At 44.9% G+C, this 24,707-nt stretch overlaps 2 protein-coding genes across 9 annotated transcripts in view; both read left to right on the plus strand.

Moving 5' to 3' along the window:
- Nucleotides 1-2,724, plus strand: part of TOPAZ1 (testis and ovary specific TOPAZ 1) — a 107,295-nt gene extending 104,571 nt beyond the window's left edge. For all 5 annotated transcript variants that reach the window (XM_045436791.1, XM_045436793.1, XM_045436790.1 and 2 more), the window contains one exon: nt 2,279-2,724. In XM_045436791.1, the coding sequence (XP_045292747.1) occupies nt 2,279-2,498 (220 nt within the window). In that variant the 3' untranslated portion in view covers nt 2,499-2,724. The remainder of the gene's footprint in view (nt 1-2,278) is intronic.
- Nucleotides 2,725-7,328: 4,604 nt separating this feature from the next.
- Nucleotides 7,329-24,707, plus strand: part of TCAIM (T cell activation inhibitor, mitochondrial) — a 77,534-nt gene continuing 60,155 nt past the window's right edge. Inside the window, exons 1-2 of one of the 4 annotated variants that reach the window (XM_045436797.1) lie at nt 7,333-7,435; nt 19,598-19,719. The gene's annotated coding sequence lies outside the window, so the exon portion shown is untranslated. Of the gene's footprint in view, nt 7,436-7,623; nt 7,731-7,888; nt 8,154-19,597; nt 19,720-24,707 lie in introns of those variants that run through there. The other 3 variants (XM_045436795.1, XM_045436796.1, XM_045436798.1) reach the window with 3 other exon arrangements.

Here is a 24,707-nt window from a genome sequence, read left to right on the forward strand (position 1 = left end):
GTGCCTTTCATGAGCTATATCAAGAACTGGGAAGGCTCTGAATTTTACCCTAATTGCAGGCTGACAGTGTCCTGGATCCTAGCATAAGACGTAAGACTCTTGCTTGCACTAGAGACAGAGGATGTTATTACTTCTGTACAGCAAGAAGTATGATTATATGCATATCTGTGTCTCTGGTTTTGCTCCCAAGTCCCACAGAGGGGCCCTGGTGGATACCTGCACAGGTACCGGGCCCTCTTACAGAAGAGGAATCTTGAACTTTGGGGAACCTAAGTCTCTTACTATAAATGATAAGCATGCCTGCCCTGTTGCTCTGCAGGGAAACACCATCACTATCTTGTAAGGCTGTAAGCAAACCTGTCGTTTGCTCCAGAGGGAGGACCTATCTGTCTTTCAAGGTTGTTCACTATAGAAACATGCTTGAAATTCAGAACAACAGGTAGTTACTGTCTCTGTACTCAAAACTTCCAGAAATTCAGGGACCCAGGAAGAATTGTCATCCGATAACCTAGTGTCCAGAGTTACACAGTCATTTCTGCTTTGTTCCGTATGTGATAAGCAAGTCATTTGTTTAAGGTTTTATTTTTTAAATAATCGCTACACCCGGTGTGGGACTCCAACTCACAACCCCAGCTGAGCCAGGCAGGCACCCTTATCCTATATGTGATAAACGAGTCATTTAATCCAGCCCATACTTAAAGGGAGGAGAATTATGAAATAATTTATTTTAGGTCGACAATTTTTTAAAAACTCACTAAATTAGCTTTATTGATATAGGTCTTTTCTGAGGGCCTCCTTGTTTACTTCTATGCACTATAAGTGGCATGAGGAATCTTGGCTCCCCATCTTCCTAGTGAGGGTTTGATTTTCTCAGGACTCCCCACACATATGCAGCCTTTTTATTCATTGTTGAACTTGGTTGCTATTTGTGACCTCAGTGCAAATTAGTGACATGCCTAGATCTTTAATTTTGTCCTAACCAATACTATTTTCTCTTATTATCGTCATCATCATACTGAGCCTTGCCTTGCTATACTAACCTCTCTCTGAGAGAATCTATGCATCTTTAGACTTTCAGAAACTGCACATAGTTGGCATATGCCCGGTCTACCAGATCCCAGGCACCAGTTTCTAAGCCAGAATGTAGTAGAAGGTGCCTGACCAATCTTTCCTCTCTGTGACAAGTTTCTGTTCTAAGTTGAAGTCCTCACTCCCACCACTCTGCACCATACTAAGGTATTGATGTGGGTAGGCTCACTCTTGGACCTTGCTGTTGGGCCCTACAGGTGCCAAGAGCAGGATACAGTGACCAGAAAGAACAACTGATGCCTAATGTAACAGCCACATCTCTATTTTAAATACTTCCCACTCCAGGGACGCTTGGGTGGTTCAGTTGCTTAAGCTTCTGACTTCAGCTCAGGTCATGATCTCTCAGTTCATGAGTTCAAGCCCAGCATAGGGCTCTGTGCTGACAGCTCAGAGCCTAAAGCCTGCTTTGGATTCTGTGACTTCCTCTGTCTCTGCTCTCCCCACCCTCAAAAATAAGTAAACGTTGAAAAATGTATGTACTTCCCATTCCCTATCCCTTATGATAAACAGCCATAAGGTATGAATTTTATGAAAGTTGGAGACTGGTAAAAGAGTTATTAGAAAAGTAAGTCTGAGCACTTAGTGAAGAATCTTAAATCAAGACTAAATAAAATAACTGGAAATTTAGTAAAGGTACATAGCGACAGTTCCAAATGTTAGCTACCTATTACATATATGCTTATAATTAAAAATAGCTAATATCAAGGTAAAACATATGACCATTAGTAACTCCAAACTTGATTAAACTCAATGTTTTTGTACATATTACAATAAATAGTTACGCAGTTATCAATTTTCAAAATACGAAGAGGTTATTATCTGTGTTCTAGATTAGTGTTTTTCAAACTGTGGGTTATAGCCTATTTGGTTGGTGAAATCAGTTCAGGGGATTGCAACATTATTGCAAAACTAAAAGAGAGTAGAAAATAGAGTACATTGTCATAAGGGTAAGTCTTGCTTTGTGAAACTCTTATTTCCATTTTGATGTGGAGGGTATACACCGGGTCACAATATAAAGTGTGTTTCTTGCTGTGTGTTATGTTCAAACAAGTTTGAAAGGCACTGTTAGAAGAATATAGTAAAAAGATTCTTACAGCTTAGTACCAGGAAATGCAAAGTACTGTCTTTTGGAGAAACGATAGAACTCCTTTTTAACAGTTTCTGACTTCGGGAGGTGTTCACTTTGTAGATGTGAAGAAGACAAATCTCGGAGTAAGGATGATTATCAAGCTGCAGTGGAAAGACTAATTATGGCTGCTCGTATATCGGACCCAAAGCTCTTCATTAAGCACATGACCGTCAATGTTAATAAGGAACAGGTTTATAGTTTGGAACATTGTTCTGCCCTGAAATGGTTGAAAGAGAATATGAAGTGGGCTGGAAAGGTTTGGCTTTTCAATAACCATTAGTTAATAAAGGCTTTTTTTTTTTTTTTTAAGTTCAAGTAATCATTGTTGAAAATAAAAGGCAATAAAAGTAAAGACAATTTTCACTATATTCAGCTTTTGCCCTCTATTGGTTTATAGTAAGTTAATAGTTTCCAAACACTGCCAGAGACCAGCTCCAGCAACCAGGGGTTCCCGAAGGAAGAACAGCGTCGGTGAAAATAAAACTAAAATAAAAAACTGGAAAATAGAAAACTAAAAGTAAAATAAAAATGGACACAGACAACAGCAGTGTGTTGAACTGACCAATTTATTGTACCAAACGTGGCATTATATATGCTAGTGATTTCCTTGTAGCATACATCATCTATGTTTTTCTAACATTACCTAATTTTGAAAATGTTTCTATGTATCATCACCCAATAAGGAATAACATGATTGTTTTCTCATAACGTTCCCTCCTGCCCTTTGCTTATTAATTTCTTTCATTGTTTTTATTATGTATCTACGTTTATCTATAATCTATAAAGTATTTGCTTTGCTGTTTTCATGAAAGGTCATTTATCTCTCAACACCTCAAGTGGAACAGTTAGAGGGACACAACCTGTTAGTTGTTTCCCTGAAGCATTCGTGGTTTTGAAGAACAAAAGTGTTCGCCTGGGTCCGAGGTGCCAGGAAGGGGGCCAAGAGGGCCTTAGAAACCCACGCCTTATACATTCTCAGAGAGACAATGCACCTAGGAACCAATGAACCATTCTGTACCTCAATCGACTAGGTTCAGTCATCATCTGGAATGCCTCCTGGGGGCCAGGTGGGCCTAAGGATCAGAGTGACCTGTGTCCATACATACACTCTTTAGTTGCCAGAGTGGGGCTTTCAAAGCCATATGTCTCTCCTATACAGGCCCTCTTTGCTGGCAAAGGTACGAGGCTATCCTTCCTGTAAGTAGAGGAGTCTCCGTGGGGAATGGCAAGGGCTAAACGTAAGGCCGCACAGTTTCTTGCGGAACCTTATTTTCTTTCCTACTGGTTCTTTTCCCAGAGGGCCTGTCAAGGGCAATTCCCCAACAGACGATACCCCAGGTAGTTTTAAGGCCAAATTACCTAAAAGCAGGAGTACAAGAAGCTTCCCTGTCGGCGGCCGCCCTGCAGTCACCAATCCATCCACAGCTCGGGCCCTGCCACTCAGGCTGGGATAGCTTGGCTTCCAGCAAAACACAAAAAAATTTGAAGTATGCAAATGGTTTACCCACACAAAAAAATGACTTTTCAAATTACTTTACTTCTCTTTAACTTAGGTAAACCTAAATGTAGTAAATCCCTATTTATTCTGAAATCCAAACAATGATAAATCACAAACTGAATATCGTGCAGCATTTAATGAGAGGGGGATATAAAAGGGAAGTACATGAGGAAGTCACTGGCGTTTAAAGATAAAGCTTTTGGGTATGAAATAACGTATACACAGTCCAGTCTCTAAATCCTATTCTACATCTGTAATCTAGAATCATAAATACTATTGAAAGATGATTCAAACACTAAAATTCCAGAGCACCTTCTAGGTTATACCAAAAGTTTTTAAATTACCCTCTGAGTAACTTTCCTTTATTGTATCTTAGAATACTACATGTATTTTGAGAATCTGTAATTTGTTACATTAGGTATGGCTAAAGAAAATAGTATTTTAGGGGCGCCTGGGTGGCGCAGTCGGTTAAGCGTCCGACTTCAGCCAGGTCACGATCTCGCGGTCCGGGAGTTCGAGCCCCGCGTCGGGCTCTGGGTTGATGGCTCAGAGCCTGGAGCCTGTTTCCGATTCTGTGTCTCCCTCTCTCTCTGCCCCTCCCCCGTTCATGCTCTGTCTCTCTCTGTCCCAAAAATAAATAAACGTTGAAAAAAAGAAAATAGTATTTTAAACAAGTATACCACAATCTAGATACCCTAACAAGTACTATTCCTAACCACCTTAAGAAGCTAAAACTCCTTTTCTGAAGTCCTCCTCAGGATCTGTAGTATAGTCATTGTCCAAGGTGATCATTCTCAATCCTTGATTTGATACTTTAAACCATAATTTAAAACCCCAATGTTCATAGCAGCACTCTCAACAATAGCCAAATTATGGAAAGAGCCTGAATGTCCATCAATTGATGAATGGATAAAGAAATTGTGGTTTATATACACAATGGAATACTACGTGGCAATGAGAAAAAATGAAATATGGCCTTTTGTAGCAACGTGGATGGAACTGGAGAGTGTGATGCTAAGTGAAATAAGCCATACAGAGAAAGACAGATACCATATGGTTTCACTCTTATGTGGATCCTGAGAAACTTAACAGGAACCCATGGGGGAGGGGGAGGAAAAAAGAAAAAAAAAAAAAAAAAAAAGAGGTTAGAGTGGGAGAGAGCCAAAGCATAAGAGACTGTTAAAAACTGAGAACAAACTGAGGGTTGATGGGGGGTGGGAGGGAGGTGAGGGTGGGTGATGGGTATTGAGGAGGGCACCTTTTGGGATGAGCACTGGGTGTTGTACGGAAACCAATTTGACAATAAATTTCATATAATAAAAAAATAAAAAAAAAATAAATATATTAGTGGTGCTTTAAAGCATAAAAAAAAATAAAAAAAATAAAATTATTTAGAGAAAAAGTCTGAATAAGGTGAATAATAAATTGTGACTAGGAGAACTGAAAGTATTTCTTAAAGTTCTCAAAATATGATAATAGCATCACTGGAATAAGTGCACCCTCCCAAGACTAAAAAAAGTTAAATCCTAGCACTTAGCAAAATGCCTATTAATGTGGAGAACAAAAGGGGAAAGAATTAAACTTCCTTGTCACTTACAGCATATTGACAAGTACTTGAGGAAGACAGTATCCTTCCTCAAGGAGCTTAGCTGTCTCAGTGTTATTACTTTGCTAAAGGCAAAAGACAACCTTAGCTTGACAGTAACCTGACCCTTTGGATCAAAGATCCTTTGGAAAATCCCTTTGGAAACTCTCTACCCATCCCCAGCCCCACCTCCCAAGATACATGTTAGCAATTATCCTCCAAGCATAGGGCGCACTGGTACACATCTGAAGGGTCTCATGACTAAGGTTTTATAGACCATTGTAAATGACCTTTTCCTAACAACAGCTTGCCTCTCAAGGTGCTGGAAAACTTGCTTCCAAATTCCTTAGAGAGTTACACTATACCTGACCCCCTCCCAACCTGAAAGTCTATTACCAGCCATTCCTCACAACTGCAGTGCAGCTCTTTCTGCCCAGGGTCCTGTGCTTCAATACAACCACTTTTTTGGGCTGGAGGGGTCCCAGTTCTTTCTTGACCATTTGCTCCTGGACCCCAACATTTCACATCACTTTTTACCATATGATAGGATATGAAATGAACACTATCATGAACAGGATAGTGGAAATGAGGCAGGAGATGTCAAGAAAAATGCCCACTTGTCTAGTATGAAAAAACCAGGTGACTATAACTACCATTACTTAATTGCAGCACCCAGGAAATAGATTAGGTTTGGAGATTACTACCGTTAGTTTAAGGTGCCTTTGGGGACAAGTGGAGAATGTTAAGTGGCAGCTTATAAATTAGTCTTTCCTATAAATGGACACTGAAATGCAAAGAGCAACACTGTTTAGATGCTTGTGGCTAGGATGCATTTGAAAGGATTAAAATGGCAAAGAGCATAAATAAAACTTTTTAAAATTTTATTTTAATAAAAAAAGGTTTTTTTTTTTTTTTTTTTATTTTGAGAGAGACAGAGACAGCGTGAGTGGGGAAAGGGCAGAGGGAGAGGGAGAGAGAATCCCAAGCAGGCTCTGGGCTGCCTGCACAGAGTCCGATTCGGGGCTTTAACTCAGAAAACCACCAGATCATGACCTGAGCCGAAATCAAGAGTGGGAGGCTTAACTGAGCCAAGCAGGCACCCTGTAAATTAAGCTTTTAAGAAAAAATGGGATTGGGGCGCCTGGGTGGCTCAGTCACCGACTGAAGTCAACCGACTTCAGCTCAGGTCATGATCTCACGGTTTGTGGGTTGGAGCCCCATGTTGGGCTCTGCGCTGACAGCTCGGAGCCTGGAGCCTGCTTCGGATTCTGTGCCTCCCTCTCTCTTTGCTCCTCCCCCATTAATGCTCTGTCTCTCTCAAAAACAAATAAAAAACATTTAAAAGAATTTTTTAAAAAATGGGATTGAATGGAATAGATTACAAGTGGCCAGACCCTTTCTAAGGACAAATCAAGAGCCCTTACGGTCCTGGGGTTGGAAAAAATGGAGGCGCTCCTTTTTGCTTCTGTCAACAGTGCCAAAGAAAGGGAAAAGAGCGTTTGTTACATTTGCCTAATTTCATTTGTTGCTGTTTCTAGGGATAATCAAAGCCGAAAGAGCAAAATAAACCTAAAAACCCTAGATGAATAGTTTAAAGAGGCGGCGGTGACGGGAGGGCAAGGGGGCGCTTCAAGTTTGAAAAAGGTCAGATATCGAAGGGACCAAAGTCAGAAAATGCAAGCTGGAGAAAAGAAATGTTTAAAAATTAGCTATGTTTCTATATGGAATGCCAAAGGGCACACTTAAATAAGACCTTTAAACCTGGAACTCTCCACTGAGAGCCCACCTAAGGCATCAGCTCCGAAAGCGCCGAGCGCGTTTCACAGGGCCAGCCTCCCCCCGCCCCCCACGCTCCCAGGCCGCCCCGGTGGGGGACGCGGGGCCGGAGGGCGGAGGGCGGAGGGCGGCCCGGCGCATGCGCGCCCCCCCCCCCCCGCCAGTCCCCGCTCCGGGTTCCAGCGCGTGCTCGGTCGCCCTCCGCTCCCCGTCCAGCCTGCCCTGCTCCGGTCAGGCCCCGTCACCTGCCACCCAGTCATTTTCTGACTCCCTCCGGCCTAGTCCATCAGGTCTTGGAGTGCTCATTCGCGTCTCCCAGTGCTTTCCGGGGAGGGCGGAGCTCCTTCCCGGCCGGGCGGTAAGAAGGCGGAGGGGCAAGGGTCTCAAGAGGTCCGGGGGCCCCAGGCCGGTGACCTGCGCAGTGCTACCGGCGCGGGGCTGGGGACCGCTCGGGGTTTCCCCTGCGTCCGGCTGCGCGCAGGCGCTCAGGGAAGGAAGGCCGGGCACGCGTCGGCCAATGGGAGCGCGAGCTCGGCGCCGGCCAGACGCCGGACTCGCCTCGAGCGACCCGTCGCGGCTGGCGCCGGAGCGACGCGCGCAGGGGTGCGCGCCCGGCTGCGGTTTCAGGGACGGGGGCTTGAGGAGCACTGCTGGTAGGAATTTGTCAGCCTCTCCCCCAGTGGGGCGAGTGGAGGTGGGAGCGCCGGGCCCCGCGGCGCGCTCCCGTTGCCAGGGCCGGCCCTCCGCTGCGCATGCGCCCCCCGCCCCCGCCCCGCCCTGCGGGAGCGACCGCCTTTCGCCCCGGTGCTGGGTGGTAGGTGGAGCAGGTCTGAGGAGTCGTTTGCCCTGGGCGCTGGTCCGAGCTGTAAGGAGCAGGAGGGGAGGTGCGCCAAGTGGTACCTTCGGGCCGCTCGGCACTGAACGGGCGCGTTCCGAACGGGCGTCTGGGCGGGCAGCGTGCACAGCCACCTTAGGTCGACGCGCTGACTTTTGAACTGAGGCGTTGCCAGGGCCCGGGGTACCTGCACCGCACCTGTCTTAACTTGTTTTGAAATGAGAAGCCCAAGAAGATACAGGTTTGCTTCCGGCAGTATATCCCCGAAGCCCTTTACCTTATAGGAAACTGTTGTGATTCAAACCTCATAGCCAGAGACTTAGGAAGGAAACTAAAGAGTCTGCATGCTTTGCTCTTGCTGTAATTTATTAATTGATTTAATGGGACTTGCTGCTTTTGCTTTTCCTTGACCTTTTTCGCTTTCCTGAGTAGTCAACCGAAAAGCAATGAAAAATTGCTTTTCTTCCTCCTTGACAGAGCAAATTGCTTTTAAACCCTTGCAAAATAGTAACATAAGTGACAGTTTAAATGAGAGAAGCCTGGGGATATTAAACTTTGTTAAAATAAGTTACTTTCAAATAAAAATTATGCCAAATGGCCAAAAGTCAATCTTAGGGCCTTTATTTAACAATCATTGTTACTGTTTCTGTATCAGAGGTAAACAGAACAGTTTTTTTTTTTTTTTTTAAACAACCCATAATGTGGCTTTTCCACCAATTTCGATTATCTCTTCCTCCCACATTTGACCTGAAACTGCATAGATTTAATGCCTCGGTTCGCACAGTTTAGGTTAAGGTCAGAGAAGTTTTCGTTTTACCAAATAAAAGCTAACATCACTATTAAACGGATGACAGAGGCCATTTTCGATGGACTGTAAATAAACTGTGACCTTCCTCATCTTCCACCTCCGTCCAGAGTTCACCATCTCCTTGGAAAAGACCTTCCAACTCCCCTCTCCCATTCTACCTATTGTACCAGAGAGTGTCCCATAATACTCTGTGCGCGGCTGTATTATTTCATTTACTCTATTGTTTTATAATTATCTTTGTCTATTTTTCCACTCTCTCCCTCTTTCCTACGCTAAAATTTTGGACAAGTGGATTGTCTTAATGTGTCTTTTGTTTTGTTTTTTATTCCCAGTACTTTGCATACAGCCTGGCACATAAGAACATGGTAAATGCCTGTTGAGGAATTAGGTGAATTAGGGACCAAGAGTGCCTCTGAAGTCTGAAAAATTCTTTATTTTGTAGCACGCCTGAGGCCTTTTCCAAATGGAAGAATAGTAGGCAACGGAAGAATTTATCTGGAGACAAAACCCTGCGGTTGACCTGGGTGTCCCAGGCTTTCAGACCTTTTCTCACTAGCAAATGAGTGCACCCAACTCCACTCTGAAGCAGATTTTCAATCTGCTAAAAATCATTTGACTTTCTGGGTAACTAAGGCCTGGGAACCACAGATCTAAATCTTCTTGTCGTTAGCAATCACATTTCTCATAGTAAATTAAAAAGTTGACATTGCAGTTATCAAATCAGGCCCCTTATGATTTTGTTTTCCCTAGGCCTGTTTATCTCTGACTAAAGTGATGTAATTGGGTTCTTGGTCTTGCAGAGATGAGAACTGATCTAAGATCTGTGCCACGTGAAAAAACAAGCAGCCATGCCTGCCAACCGGCTGGGTTTTAACCTTGTTTCTGATGAGGTTTTAGGATGATGGTGGGGTTCGTGGGGATGCAGAGCCGATGGACAAGAAAGAATTCTTGAAGACATCTTTGGTGCAAAAGTGATTTTATTAAAGCACGGGGACAGGACCCCAGGGCAAAACGAGCTGCGTTGGGGTTGTGAAGAATGACTGGTTATACACTACGGGCTTGGGGAAGGTAAAGTCCTGCAAGTTTCCAAGGAGACTTTCATATACTAAAGACTCAGGATCCTGGAGGCCTAGGTATTGTCCAGCTAAGGTTGTTTTTCCCTCTAGCAAAGCATTAACATGAAGACCCTGGGGAGTTCCTGGAGAAAAGTTTTACTCTGCCAGCCTCAAATATTTGTCAAGTGGGCTGCAGGTTATAAGGAAATTCAGTTTTTTCTGCCATTTCCTTCTTGCCTTTGTTCCCCCCCATCACTATGGAGGGAGGGTGATGTTGGGGCTCCAGGAAACAGTGTGTAGGTTCCTGGAGACTAGGCTATTGATAAGATTGCCTTTTCTTGTAATTTACTAAGATTTGTTAAGTGAGGGAGACCCATGTCCTGTATGAATGCAATCTCTATCATTTAACCATTTGTTTTCTGTCCTTGGGCAGCCAGGAGTGCCTGAGAAATGCCACACATATCCCACCTGGGGGTGGGGCGTGGTAATGCTCACTTATACTTTGCCCTCAGCCTGCCTTATGCTCCCTCATCATTTCCAGTTAGAACTGCTTTGTTTGTTTGTTTGTTTTCTTCTTAAGAAGTGGGTAAATCATACAGAAAACAAAGAACTAGTTAAAACAAAACTTAAAATTATTTGACTTTCCCCCTACAGCTATCTAGAGATCTTTCCCTAAGGTTGTGTTAAAGAAGTATTTTTAATGAATTAAAGCTTAAAAGTTTCCTGACAGACGCCTGGGTCCTATAAAATGATGACATTAGGGTTCCCTAAACATCAGAATCCTAAAGGCATGTTAAAGCAGACTGCTGGGCCCCACCCAGTTTCTGATTCTGCAGGTCTAGGGTGGGGCCTGATAATATGCATTTGTAACAAATTCCCAAAGATGTTCTTCCAGCTTTGAGAACCACTGCCCTAAAGGTTGTTTGCTGTTTCTTCTCTTAATTTTTTTTTAATGTTTACTTATTTTTGAGACAGAGACAGAGCATGAACGGGGGAGGGTCAGAGAGAGGGAGACACAGAATCCGAAACAGGCTCCAGGCTCTGAGCCGTCAGCACAGAGCCGACGCGGGGCTCGAACTCACGGACTGCGAGATCATGACCTGAGCCGAAGTCGGCCGCTTAACCGACTGAGCCACCCAGGCGCCCCTTTCTTTTCTCTAATCCCTGCCCTTCCAGAGCTGACTGCTGATCCCACCCATCACGATCAAATTGTCAGCCTACTCTTCAAGGAGAGCTTATGGAAACACTTAAAAACACTCCTAGGACTTCCAGGGGAAACCACACATTTCCTGTCCTGTCTGGTTCAACAGAACCAGAACACATATTTTTAATTTTTTCCAATGATTTAAATAGGAAACAATCATTTTAGGGTAATAATTAGGTTGAGGGTATATCGGAATTAAGTGGACATTTTATGTATATAGGCATTTTCCTATAGAAATACGAGTTGGCCACCATTGATGGGGGCAGGGGAAGATTTTTGGCCAAAGGAAAAGAAGTCCCTCCATCTCCCAGTTGAGAAAACCACTTTATTCATTAAAAAGGCAGTTCCCACAGCACAATATAATTGTATTATACACACTTAAGTTCTCTCTTTTTTTTTTTTAAGAGAAATACTCCTGTGAAAACTTGTTTTTGTATTACTTAGCAAATGCTAGCTTTATTTGTCTTTGAATAACAAAAATAAATAGCCATATTTCTTTGTTCTGATAGATTCAATTTTTTCCCTATAGTTTGTGAACTTATTCATTTGTGATTTTTGACTTGTGTCTAGCCTTGCATTGTATTTTTTAAGACTTTCACATATCCTTATCCTTATTTTCCAATCACAAAATTTGTTTTTGGGTAAAATGTTGTATTTAACTACATGTTCTATCTATATGTAAGCCCTTAGGAGGGGAAAAAGGAATTCTGCAGAATTTTATGAGCCCCAAATTATCTAATAATAATAGATGTCATATAAATTTTCTATTTGCCAGATGTTGCTAATCCTTTATGTATTTTAAGATTCACAAAATCCTAACACAAGTAGCCCCTACTTTTATACATAACACACTCATTAAAACATGTACAAAAGTTTGATGTGGGATTCCATACTAAAAAATAATTATAATATTCTAGATTACATTTCACCTTTTAGAAACAGTCTGTAATGAATATTTCCAGCATTTTATATGTGTCTGTCAACATTTTTTCTTCAATACACAGTGAAGATAGCTTTAGGGAGCATCAGATAAAGGACAAATGATGATACCTGTATTTACTGTTTCCTTTGTATTCAATTTGTTAGTCTTTATTGCTGGCGCTAGAAATGTAATCTTTTGGGGCACCTGGTGGCTCAGTCGGTTAAGTGTCTGACTTCAGCTCAGGTCATGATCTCATAGCTGATGGGTTGAAGCCCCGCGTCGGGCTCTGTGCTGACATCTCGGAGCCTGGAGCCTGCTTCAGATTCTGTGTCTCCCTCTCTCTGTACCCCTCCTCCCTCCCTCCCTCCCTCTCTCTCTCTCTCTCTCTCTCTCTCAAAAATAAACATTAAAAATTAAAAAAAAAAAAGGAAATGTAATCCTTTTGATAAAGACAATTTAATAAAATACTTACGGAATTAACATTTCTACAGTAAAGTTTCTGACTAAACCACTCCTGTCTAGCAGACAGTGTTAGCTTAAAGTATTCTCTCAGTTAATGAAAATTTTTAAATTTTAAATTAAAGGGCAATTTGGGGTGACAGTGCCTATTATACAGGTGTTTCTGCTGTAAGGACATGTACACATTCCTGGAAATCCTGACATTCTGTAGGATAATACATTAAAATAACAGGGGTTATGAAGAAAAAATATATACCACTCAAAATGAGACATGTGGAGGTCTCCAGCTTTTTCACCTGCACCAGCAGCTTTCCAGATTGCTTGATGTAGGGAAAAATGCAGGGATACTTGAAGCCACTAAACATAAGCTTAAATCAAAGGAAGGAACTCCTGGGGGATTTTCAGGTTTTGTAAGGTCTTTACATACAGCTGAAGCCACTGTAATTGTAGAAAGACCACTTCTGATTGCTCTAAACCACTTACATGCTGGGAAAAAACTTCACAAGGTGTAACATATTTCCCTTATTCACCAATTGCACATAAGCTAGTTCACATTAAAGAAACTTTTTTTGTAGCAGAACAGACAGTTCTTGTGTTACGGAACCAGGCAGGAATGCCGGCAGAAAAACCAAGCGGCACTCGGCGATCTTGGTGGATCAGAGATTTATTTAACACCGGCAGGATCAGAGGAGACCGTTTCTTCAAAGACCTGAGTGCCCAACGCAAGTGGGGAGGCTAATTTGTAGTTGTCCGCTTCCATATCTGTGGGGGTTTTGTGCGCACAGCAAACAAAGGAAGAAGAACCCGGAGGAGGGGTCTATAAGCTAGAGACCAGAGTCTGTTTTAGCCCTGTTGGCCATTTTTGGCGTACTTTATTCACTTCTCCAACATGCTCCCCTTTAATGCCTTTTAAAAAAAATGTTTAGTAGGCATCACCTTTCAGTTTTACAGGTTGGTACTCTCGGAAGGCTAAGATACGTGTGCAGTAGTTTGGCGAGCAAACAGTGTTTTCAGTAAAACCATGGCATTCAGTATACAGGGGCCAATGGGTACAAGTTATGGAGAGGAGGGCCCCCGCCAGGGCAGGAAGCCAGGATGCCCAATCCATGAGATCCTATCCTTTCCATTGATTGATATTTTCCTGTTGTCTACGTTAAGTTCTTTCCTTGAGTTCCTTAACCTTAATTATAACTATTCCTGACTGCTTTACAAAATAGCAACATTCCTCCCTCAGAAAGATGCAAGTCCCTCCTTTTTCTGAAGTGAGGAGGTTGAGGGCTTGCCTATTTTGGAGGGTCACTGCTGCCAGAGAGTTTATTTGGCTTTGTAAGGTTGCCAGAGAATCTGCCACCTGTTTGTTCCACATCTTCATTTAGCTCTTGAGATGGTCTATGGTAGAGTCCTACGGATGAACCTATGCCCCTATTCCGGTTCCTATTCCTGTCGCAATTCCTGCTCCTATCAGAACAGGTAGCAAGACTGCCGTTTGGCCTGGGACTTGGGGCTAAAGGCTGTTAGGAACTGATCTTCAGTGTATATGGATAGCTCTGGGGTTAGGAAGACGGAATAACATATCTGAGTCCAGTTGGCCTTTAAGCATCGGTAGGCCGAATTAGAACACAGATAGAACACCCCAAAGGCTGAACATAGGGTTGTGTTCCTCCTTAAGGTTATATTTATTCTGCATAGAGAGGTACCATTCATACCTTCAGCAACTGTACAGATTAGATTGTTGGCATTTGTGAGACGGACCCCAGCGGCCAGGGGTCCAATTAAGACAGAGGTGTTGGTTTTGAGATTTTCAGGAGCTTCCCAGGTCAAAGGGATAGGAGTGGCTAAGTAAGCCTTCCAGCTGAGGGGCAAGCACATCCAGCAGGTTTGGGTGTGAATATCTATTTTATGGAGGACTTGTAGAGTAGTGTTGGCCCAACGCTGGAGTGGGGAAACGGTAAGCATCTGATTGAGGGCTGAAAGGTTCGCACCTTGGTAGGCTGCCGGGGGAGTGGTAGCCTTTATGGCTTGTATTACCCTATCCTGGGTATCCTTTATAACCTTTTGATGGGCCCTGTCCTGCACCCCTCCCCCATCCGAGATTCCCCTATTGAGGAAAGTAAGTGTAGCAAGCTCGCTTCCCTCTCTGGAGACCCTTGTTGTGACATGGGTTCCTGACATTTTGGGTTATCTCTACAGTCCAATACTTAGTCATTGGGGCACTGGGTGACTGACAGAGAGTGGGTGTTTTTCCCTTGTAGCAATCTTGTGGAGGCAGGTGAAGGCACTGAATACCCTTGACCCCCTTATTGTCATATGACAATCCTAGAGGCAAAGTGGGTAAGCGGCAGTTGTGAGGGTGAGAGAGGCTATCATAATATACAGGCGATACCTAATGGCCCTCCCATCCAGAGGAGGTATGTGAGACCCAGAATGCATCTTTTGTCCCGTGTCCAGCTTGATGGTACGGTCTCTATCAGCCCAACAGTAAGAAGTAAGATCAGGGCTATGACACCAATAAGGGGCAAGGGCTGGCAGAGTTGCATCCAGACCCCTGGGCTAGGTTCATGCGTTGATTCCTCAAGCTTCTGCCATACGCAGGCCAGCCAGCTTCTGGGGTGTGGCTGGAGCAGGGCTGGAGGTCTCAGGGGCAGTTTCCCTTTTGAGGGTCAGTTTAAGTGGGTTGACTGGATCTGGATCACTTCGCCAGGTTGTGGGTTCTTCTGAGTTGGCCTTCTTAACTCTGGAGTGATGGACCCATGGGGTGACACCTGAAACTTGAAGGGCTGCAGGAGTTGTTAGAATAACAGTATGAGACCCAGTCCACTGTGGTTTAAGAGGTTCCCTCTTCCAATCTTTGACCCACACAGAGTCTCCTGGCTGAAAGGGGTGAATGGGGGTCCCTAAGGAAATTGGGGCCCTCTCTATGGTATATCTCTGTAACTTGTTTAAGACTGCCCCCAAGGTCTGGAGCTGTTCTCTTATTCCCTTGTCTCCAATCTGGTGTAGGTCTCCTGGGAGTTTTCCTAAACATGTGAGGGGGTCGCCCACATAATAACTCAAAAGAGGAGAATCCTAGTGCCCGAGGTGTGCATCGGGCATGCAGGAGGGCCAGCAATAGTAAATCTGGCCATGGGAGATTAGCCTCTTGGTGGAACTTAGCCAGGGTTTCCTTGAGGGCGCGATTCATCTGCTCTACTTTTCCCTGAGCTCTGGGGTCGGTAAGCAGTGTGCAGTTTCCAGGTAATGTTGAGGGACTTTGTCAGGGTTTGTATAATGTCTGCCACAAATGCAGGTCAATTATCACTGTGTATGGTTAAGGGTAGATCAAACCGAGGTGCAATCTCCCATAGAAGAGTTTTGGCCACCTTGCGACTTCGTTCCGTTCTGGTCGGGAATGCTTCGACCCATCCCGAATATGTGCAGATTATTACAAGAAGGTACCTGAATCCTTTATTTGGTTGTATGTCGGTAAAGTCCACCTCTAAGTCTTCAAAAGGGGCGGCCCCCATCATTTGCGTGCCAGGCAGGGGCCATGGGGCAGACCAAGCATGGTTTTGGTACATGTTACACATTGTTCACTGACAGCTCGGCATAATGCCGGCACCCGGCTGATATAGTAGTTCTTTTTGAGGGGGGCCTCCAGTGCGGTTTTCCCTAGGTGCATGAGTTGGTGATATTCCTTCACTAGGTGTTTTCCCATAGACGACAGGACAAAGATGTGTCCACTTGGCATGACCCACCATCCCTCTTCGCTTAGTGTGCCCCCTTCTGTCGAAGCCCAACTTCTTTCATTGTTTGTGTACAGGGGCAGGGAGGCTTCCCTGTGGGGCGCAAGAGTCATAGTGTAGGTAGGAGCTTGTCCTGGGTCACCACAGGCAGCCGCTCTGGCTGTTTTGTCGGCCAGCCGATTTCCTTGAGTTATAGGGTCGTCTCCTTTCTGATGTCCCTTACAGTGTAAGATAGCTACCTTGTCTGGTAGCCATACGGCCTCAAGAAGCTTTAGTATTTCTTCCTTGTTTTTGATAGTTTTCCCTGCAGCAGTAAGGAGACCTCTTTCTTTATAGATGGCCCTGTGTACATGCACAGTAGCAAAGGTATACTGGGAATCAGTGTAGGTGTTAACTCATTTACCTTTGCTAAGGATGAGGGATCGGGTTAAGGCATACAGTTCAGCCCGTTGTGCCGACCATCCTTCCAGCAAGGCCTTGGCTTCCAGAACTTCGGTGGTTGTGGTTACTACATATCCTGCTCTTTGGCTGCCCTCTTGTAAATAGCTGCTCCCATCGCTGAACAGGGTGATCTCTGGGCTTATTATATAACCTGGTCTTGGAGGTCCGGGCAGTTGGCGTAGACTTCATTCACTACTTCGGAACAGACATGGTCGGGTTCTCCCTCCCCATGGGAAGGAAGGTGGCCAGGTTTAGTGTTTTTACTGCTTCAAGAGCGACCCTTGGGTTTTTGTAGAGAAGGCCTTGGTATTGTGTCAGCCGAGAATTGGAGAGGAGACGATATCCTTGGGTGCTCATGAGGGACATGACCGTGTGTGGGACCTTAACATTAAGCGTTTGTCCCAGCGTGACTTTGTCTGCATCCTTGATGAGCAGGACTGTGGCTGCCAGCACTCTGAGGCACGGTGGCCATCCTGCAGCCACAGGATCAAGTTTTTTTTTTTTTTTGTTTTGTTTTTTTAATTTTTTTTTAGCGTTTATTTATTTTTGAGACAGAGAGAGACAGAATATGAATGGGGGAGGGACAGAGAGAGAGGGACACACAGAATCGGAAGCAGGCTCCAGGCTCTGAGCCATCAGCCCAGAGCCCGACGCGGGGCTCGAACTCACGGACCGCGAGATCGTGACCTGGCCGAAGTCGGACGCTTAACCGACTGCGCCACCCAGGCGCCCCAGGATCAAGTTTTTTTGACAGGCCACTTGCCATTGCCAAGGCCCCATACTCTGAGTGAGCACTCCAAGGGCTATTTGTCCTTTTCATGTACGAAGAAGTTAAAGGGTCTTTCTATGTCAGGCAAACCCAGGGCTGGGGCTCATCCCAGAGCCACTTTATTTCTGTGAAAGCAGCTCTTGCCTTCTTAGTCCATGCGAGGGGCCCCCAGTCTGGCCCTCCCAACAGGTCATAGAGGTGCCTCACTATGGCTGAGAATCCAGGAATCCAAATGCGACAGAACCCTGTGGCCCCTAAAAATTCATGCAAGCCTCATTTTGTTTGGGGCTGTGGCAGTGTGGTGATAACTTTCTTCCTTTCCGGTCCTAGTTCTCTTTTTCCTTTTGTGAGGAGGAAGCCTAAGTATCAGACCTGCTGCTGACAAACCTGTGCCTTTTTTCCGAGAGGCCTGGTACCCCGAGTAGGACAGGAGCTGCAGGAGGGCCTTGGTACCTTTCATACAGTCTTCTTGGGTGTCGCTGGCAAGGAGGATGTCACCTACATCCTATTGGAGGAGGACACACCCTGTGGTTTCCCTCAGAAAGTCGGCGAGGTCTGCAGCTAGTGCTTCCCCAAAAAGAGTAGGCGAGTTCTTGAAACCTTGGGGAAGTCGTGTCCAGGTCAGCTGCATCTAGCACCCTGTAACGGGCTCAGTCCATTCAACGGCAAACAATGGTTGACTTTGAGGAGCCAGGCAGAGGCAGAAGAAAGCATCCTTTAGGTCGAGGCATGTAAACCATTTGGCTGACCCCAGAATGCGTCTGGAGAGAGTATATGGGTTCGGAACCACTGGGTGTAAGGAAACAGTCACTTTGTTAATGGACCTCAAATCCTGTACTGGTCAGTATCCTCCTCCTGGCTTCTCGACTGGCAAGAGCGGGGTATTCCAAGCCAAATGGCACTCAATTAGAATACCTGCTTCTCTGAGCTTGGTCAGGTGCTCTTGTATACCCATTCTAGCCTCGAGTGGAAGAGAGTACTGCCTTTGTCTCTGAGGTTGGGCTCCAGGGATCAGGTCAACAACGGTGGGGCCCCAACTGCAAGCTAGTCCAGGTGGGTTATCTTCAGCCCATACAGAGGGGAATGTAAGCCTGAATTCTGAGGGGCTACAGGGTAGGGCCTGTGCACAGAATAGTCTCCATTCTTCTTCCCTTGGCAGGGTAATTGCCAAGACCAGGGTTTCCTCCTGCTTGGGTTTAATTGGAGGCTAGTGTGTCCATTGGGTTCAAAAGTTATCTGGGCCCCAAGTTTGGAGAGCATATCCTGGCCCAGGAGAGGAATCGGGCAGTAAGGTAAGTAGAGGAACTCATGCCGCACCTTGTGACCCCCAGGTTCACGTTGTTGAACTTGACAGAAGGGCTGTTGCATCACCCGTGTCCCAGTAGCCCCAAGTATGGTTGCCGTCTTTTGGCTTAAGGGCGCCACCAGGGAATTAACAATGGAGTATTCAGCCCCAGTGTCAACCATGAAAGTTACTGTTTGGCCTCCTACCTTCATTCCGACCATGGGCTCATGGGGGCCAAGAGAGAAAGAGCCCAGTCCCCCTCAGTCTGATTCTACCCCGGCCAGACCAATGAGGTTCTCGCCTTGAGTTCCTCCTGATATTGGCTGGGTTTTGAGAGCCCCTTCCGATTCGGACATTCATTCTTCCGGTGTCCCTTCTCTTTGCAGTATGCACATTGGTCTTTTGCTGAGGGTGCTCTGGGCTTCCCCCCTTTTGGTGGTTGGGGTCTTCCTGTCTTTGCAGTGTCCGTTTCTTTTAGTGCTGCTGCGAGGAGGGTGGCTTTCTTTTTTGGTCTTCTCTCCACTTCTCTCTCTCGGCTGTGACTTCTTTGTTCATGAAAACTTTATTGGCGACCTCTATCAGCTGAGTGATATTCATTCCGGCAAAGCCCTCCAACTTCTGGAGTTTCCTTGTGATATCTGGGGCAGCCTGTGCCACAAAAGAGGTATTTACCATTTGTTGACTTTCTGGTGCCTCGGGGTCAAACAGGGTGTATACATGGTATGCTTCACATAATCTTTCATAGTAGTCTCTGGGAGACTCCCCAGGGTGCTGCGTGACTGATGATGTTTTAGTCATGTTCATAGGCCTTTTGGTTCCAGCTCAGATTCCCCAAAGGAGGGCTTCCTGGTATTGTGGGATATGGGCTTGTCCTTCTGTGGTGAAATCCCATGTTGGGCATTCTTCAGGCATGGCAGCTTGAGCCCAGACAGCAGGGTCATTGATCCCCAGAGGTGTGTGATCTTCTAGGTACTGTCATGTTTCTCTCATTCTTCTTCTTTTTTCTTCTGTATTAAACAGAGTACGGAGTAACTGTTGACAGTCTTCCCAACTTGGTCGGTGGGTCTGGAAGAGGCCATCAACTCGACCATTGCTTGTGGCTTTTCAGAGTATGATGGAGTGTTGTGTTTCCAAATGAGGAGGTCAGTTATAGAGAAAGGTTGGCAATACATCATGGAATGGCTGGGCTGGACTGTTCCCTCCTCATTCTGTCTTTCAGGCTCTCTCATCTCCCTTACAGGCATTTGGAGAGCGTTAGGTCTGGGTCTGGCATGCAATCTGGCTGCTGGCCTTTGTGGGGGAAAGTTCTCCAGGTCTGAGAGGGGCAGGGAGATGGGCCCTGGTGACAATGGCGGCGGCAACAGCAGCAGATGGGACAGACAGACAGACGGGGGTGGGGTTTAAAGCTCAGGAGCATCGGGGAGGGAGTTTGACGAGTCATAAGGAGGTGGAAAGACAAGATCTTCCTCCACGTCTCCTTTAAATATTAGAGGAGCGGTGGGTTCCTTCTTTGGTTCCCTGGGTGAGCGTCCAGATAAAATGGCTAAAACATTACCTGGCTCTGCTTGCTAAGGATGAATCATACCCAAGGTAGGGGGTTTCGGGCAATTTCAAGCCAGAAGTCGATGTATGGAAATTGATCAGGGTGGCCTGGGTTCCCAGTGACTATTAGCCAAACCCACTGCACTGTTTGAGCATTTAATGTCCCTTCTAGGGGCCATCCTACATTGAATATAGGCCATTCTAGGTCCCAAAAGGTCCTTAACTTCCCAGGTGTCATTTTCACCCCATAATCACCTGAAAAATCCCTTTGTAAAATTTTTGGGCATGACCTCTAAAATCGTAAGCTTACTCTGTTTTGATCCCATTATTAATTTCTTTCTCATGTTCAGTGTCACAAGAGCAGACAAAAGGAGAGTATTTCCTCGGATGAAAGGACCAATCAGATACTCCTCTGGTCATGTTCCCGAGGGAAACTTTAGGTGAGGTTTGGCTGGAGCGGACTCAGCTTTGTGACTTGATATCAGAATCTGATCCAATACTGCCCTAAACCTTATGCTCCCAAAGGACAAGGAGAGCCCACTCAGACTCCGTAGACTTTTGGGGACCTTAAGGGTGCCTGTCCGTGGAGCCACAAACTCGAAATCGGCAAGGCTGGCTGAGCCACACATTCTCTCTCACACACACACATACACACCAGAGTCTATTACATTCCCTGCCCCAAAATTTTCTACCTGTGAGACCATTAAGGCCTTTGGGGAAGGTGGCTTTAGGTGGCTACCTTATTAGGTGGCCTAGATTTGAAATCGTTTTACTGCCATGTGCACCTTTTAAGGAAATTGCCTACTCACCAAAAAGGCAGGCAGAAAGCACCTAACTTTTAACCTGTAACAGTCCAACTTTTTTTTTTAAAGTTCTCCCTAAATCTAGAAACCATGATGTGATGTTCAGGTTTGTATTTAGGAACATTTTATTTTCTTTGGGGGAATCCGTTGTCCCATTTCTAAGTATTAATGTCCTTTATTAGTCATTGCTCAGTAGTAAATTTGCCATGTGATTACAGAGTGGACATTGAATATATAATTTTTCTGTACAACTGAAAACTAGTACTTTAGGTACAGAAACTTTTTTTTTGCCTTATTTTTTATGGAAATGCTTCTAAAACATGCAGCATAAATTCTCTGCACAAACAAAAAATTCTCTGTATAACATACTTTTTGTTCCATGTTTGAAAATCATTAAGGGAAGACAGGAAGATGGCAGCATAGGAGGATGCTGGGCTCACCGTGTCCTGCTGATCGCTTAGATTCCACCCACATCTGCCTAATTTGCCCCGCTAACCACCAGAAGACTAGCAGAACGGACTCTCCGGAGCCAAGCTTAGACGAGAGGCCCACGGAAGAGGGTAGGAAAGGCGGAGAGGCAGTGCGCGCTACATGGACTGGTGGGAGGGAGCCAGGACAGCAGAGGGGCAGCCCGCCCAGCAATGCAGAGCCTCCGAGTCTGGCTTGCAAAAGCGGAGGGGCCGCACAGAGTGTGCTCTGACAGCCAGTGGGACTTAACATCTGATATGTTATAAGTCAACAGCTCTGCTCAGAGAGCGGGAGGGAGAGTTGTTGAGCCCCAGAGGACAGAGCTCAGCTTGGCGGGGAACAAAGGTGCTGGGAAGCGCTATCTCCCTCGCCCATCCCCCAGCCAAAATCCCAAAGGGAACCAGTTCCCATCATGGAACTTGCTTGCACAGCACAAACACCCAACACTGTGCTTCTGTGGATCCATCCCTCCGACGGGTCTGCCTCCCTCCCGGTGCCGCAGGACCCCTCCCAAAGCAGACCACCGAAGGCAAAGCCAGCTGAGCCTGCCCCTCCCGCCCCTGTGCACCTTGCGGATCCACCCGCTAATACCCCCTTGGCCAGATCCCATCAAAGCAGCACCACAAGCCTGGCAGGGTGCAAGCAGCCCAGACAGGAGCCACACCACTCCACAGTGAGTCCTGCCCCTGGGAGAGAGAAGGTACACACCAGTCTGACTGTGGCCCCAGTGGTAGGCTGGGGGCAGACATCAGGTCTCACTGTGGCCCCGCCCACCAACACAAGTTTCTCCAGACAGTACAGGGGAAGTGCCCCGTAGTTTGGAGCCACCCCAGGGAATACCCAAATGACGAAATGGAAGAACTCTCCTCAAAAGAAACTCCAGGAAGTAGCGACAGCTAACGAATTGATCAAAAACGATTTAAGCAATATAATGGAACAAGAATTTAGAGTAATACTCATAAAATTAATCACTGGGCTTGAAAAAAGGTATAGAGGACAGTAGAGAATCTATTGCTACAGAGATCAAGAGACTAAGAAACAGTCATGAGGAGCTAAAAAATGCTATAAATGAGGTGCAAAATAAAATGGAGGCGACCACAGCTCGGATTGAAGAGGCAGAGGAGAGAATAGGTGAAATAGAAGATAAAATTATGGAAAAAGAAGAAGCTGAGAAAAAGAGAGATAAAAAAAATCCAGGAGCATGAAGGGAGACTTAGAGAACTAAGTGACATAATTAAAAGAAATAATGCACGCATAATTGGGATTCCAGAGGAGGAAGAGAGAGGGAAAGGTGCTGAAGGTGTACTTGAAGAAATAATAGCTGAGAATGTCTCTGAACTGGGGAAGGCAAAAGGCATTGAAATCCAAGAAGCACAGAGAACTCCCTTCAGACGTAACTTGAATCGATCTGCATGACATGTCATAGTGAAACTGGCAAAATACAAGGATAAAGAGAGAATTCTGAAAGCAGCTAGGGTAAACATGCTCTAACATGTAAAGGGAGACCTATAAGACTTGTGACGGATCTGTCTACTGAAACTTGGCAGGCCAGAAAGGAATGGCAGGAAATCTTCATGTGACGAACAGAAAAAATATGCAGCCGAGAATCCTTTATCCAGCAAGTCTGTCATTCAGAATAGAAGGAGAGATAAAGGTCTTCCCAAACAAACAACCGAAGGAATTTATCACCACTAAACCAGCCCTACAAGAGATCCTAAGGGGAATCCTGTGAGACAAAGTACCAGAGACATCACTGCAAGCATGAAACCTACGGACATCACAATGACTCTAAACCCATATCTTTCAATAATAACACTGAATGTAAATGGACTAAATGCTCCAACCAAAAGACATAAGGTATCAGAATGGACAAAAAAACAAGACCCATCTATTTGCTCTCTACAAGAGACTCATTTTAGACCTGAGGACACCTTCAGATTGAAAGTAAGGGGATGGAGAACTATCATGCTATCGGAAGTCAAAAGAAAGCTGGAGTAGCCATACTTATGTCAGACGAACTAGACTTTAAATTAAAGGCTGTAACAAGACATGAAGAAGATAATTATATAATAATTACAGGGTCTATCCATCAGGAAGAGCTAACAATTATAAATATCTATGGGGTGAATATGGGAGCCCCAAATATGTGAAACAATTAATCACAAACATAAGCAACCTCATTGATAAGAATGTGGTAATTGCAGGGGACTTTAACACTCCACTTACAGAAATGGATAGATCATCTAAACACAGGATCAATAAAGAAACAAGGGCCCTGGATGATACAGTGGATCAGATGGACTTGACAGATATATTTAGAACTCTGCATCCCAAAGCAACAGAATATACTTTCTTCTCGAGTGCACATGGAACATTCTCCAAGATAGATCACATACTGGCTCACAAAACAGCCCTTCATAAATATAAAAGAGTTGAGATCATACCATGCATACTTTCAGACCACAATGCTATGAAGCTTGAAATCAACCACAGGAAAAGGTCTAGAAAACCTCCAAAAGCATGGAGGTTAAAGAACACCCTACTAAAGAATGAATGGGTCAACCAGACAATTAGAGAAGAAATTAAAAAATATATGGAAACAAATGAAAATGAAAATACAACAATCCAAACGCTTTGGGATGCAGCGAAGGCAGTCCTGAGAGGAAAATACATTGCAATCCAGGCCTATCTCAAGAAACAAGAAAAATCCCAAATACAAAATCTAACAGCACACCTAAAGAAAATAGAAGCAGAACAGCAAAGACACCCCAAACCCAACAGAAGAAGAGAAATAATAAAGATCAGAGCAGAAATAAACAATATAGAATCTAAAAAAACAGTAGAGCAGACCAATGAAACCAAGAGTTGGTTTTTTGAAAAAATAAACAAAATTGATAAACGTCTAGCCAGGCTTCTCAAAAAGAAAAGGGAGATGACCCAAATAGAAAAATTCATGAATGAAAGTGGAATTATTACAACCAATCCCTCAGATATACAAGCAATTATCAGGGAATACTATGAAAAATTATATGCCAACAAACTGGACGATCTGGAAGAAATGGACAAATTCCTAAGCACCCACACACTTCCAAAACTCAAACGGGAAGAAATAGAAAACTTGAACAGATCCATAACCAGCAAAGAAATTGAATCAGTTATCAAAAATCTCCCAACAAATAAGAGTCCAGGACCCAGATGGCATCCCAGGGGAATTCTACCAGACATTTAAAGCAGAGATAATACCTATCCTTCTCAAGCTGTTCCAAAATAAGAAAGGGAAGGAAAACTTCCAGACTCATTCTATGAAGCAGCATTAC

Source organism: Leopardus geoffroyi, chromosome C2, assembly GCF_018350155.1.
Source record: "Leopardus geoffroyi isolate Oge1 chromosome C2, O.geoffroyi_Oge1_pat1.0, whole genome shotgun sequence".
Taxonomy (NCBI): Eukaryota; Metazoa; Chordata; class Mammalia; order Carnivora; family Felidae; genus Leopardus; species Leopardus geoffroyi.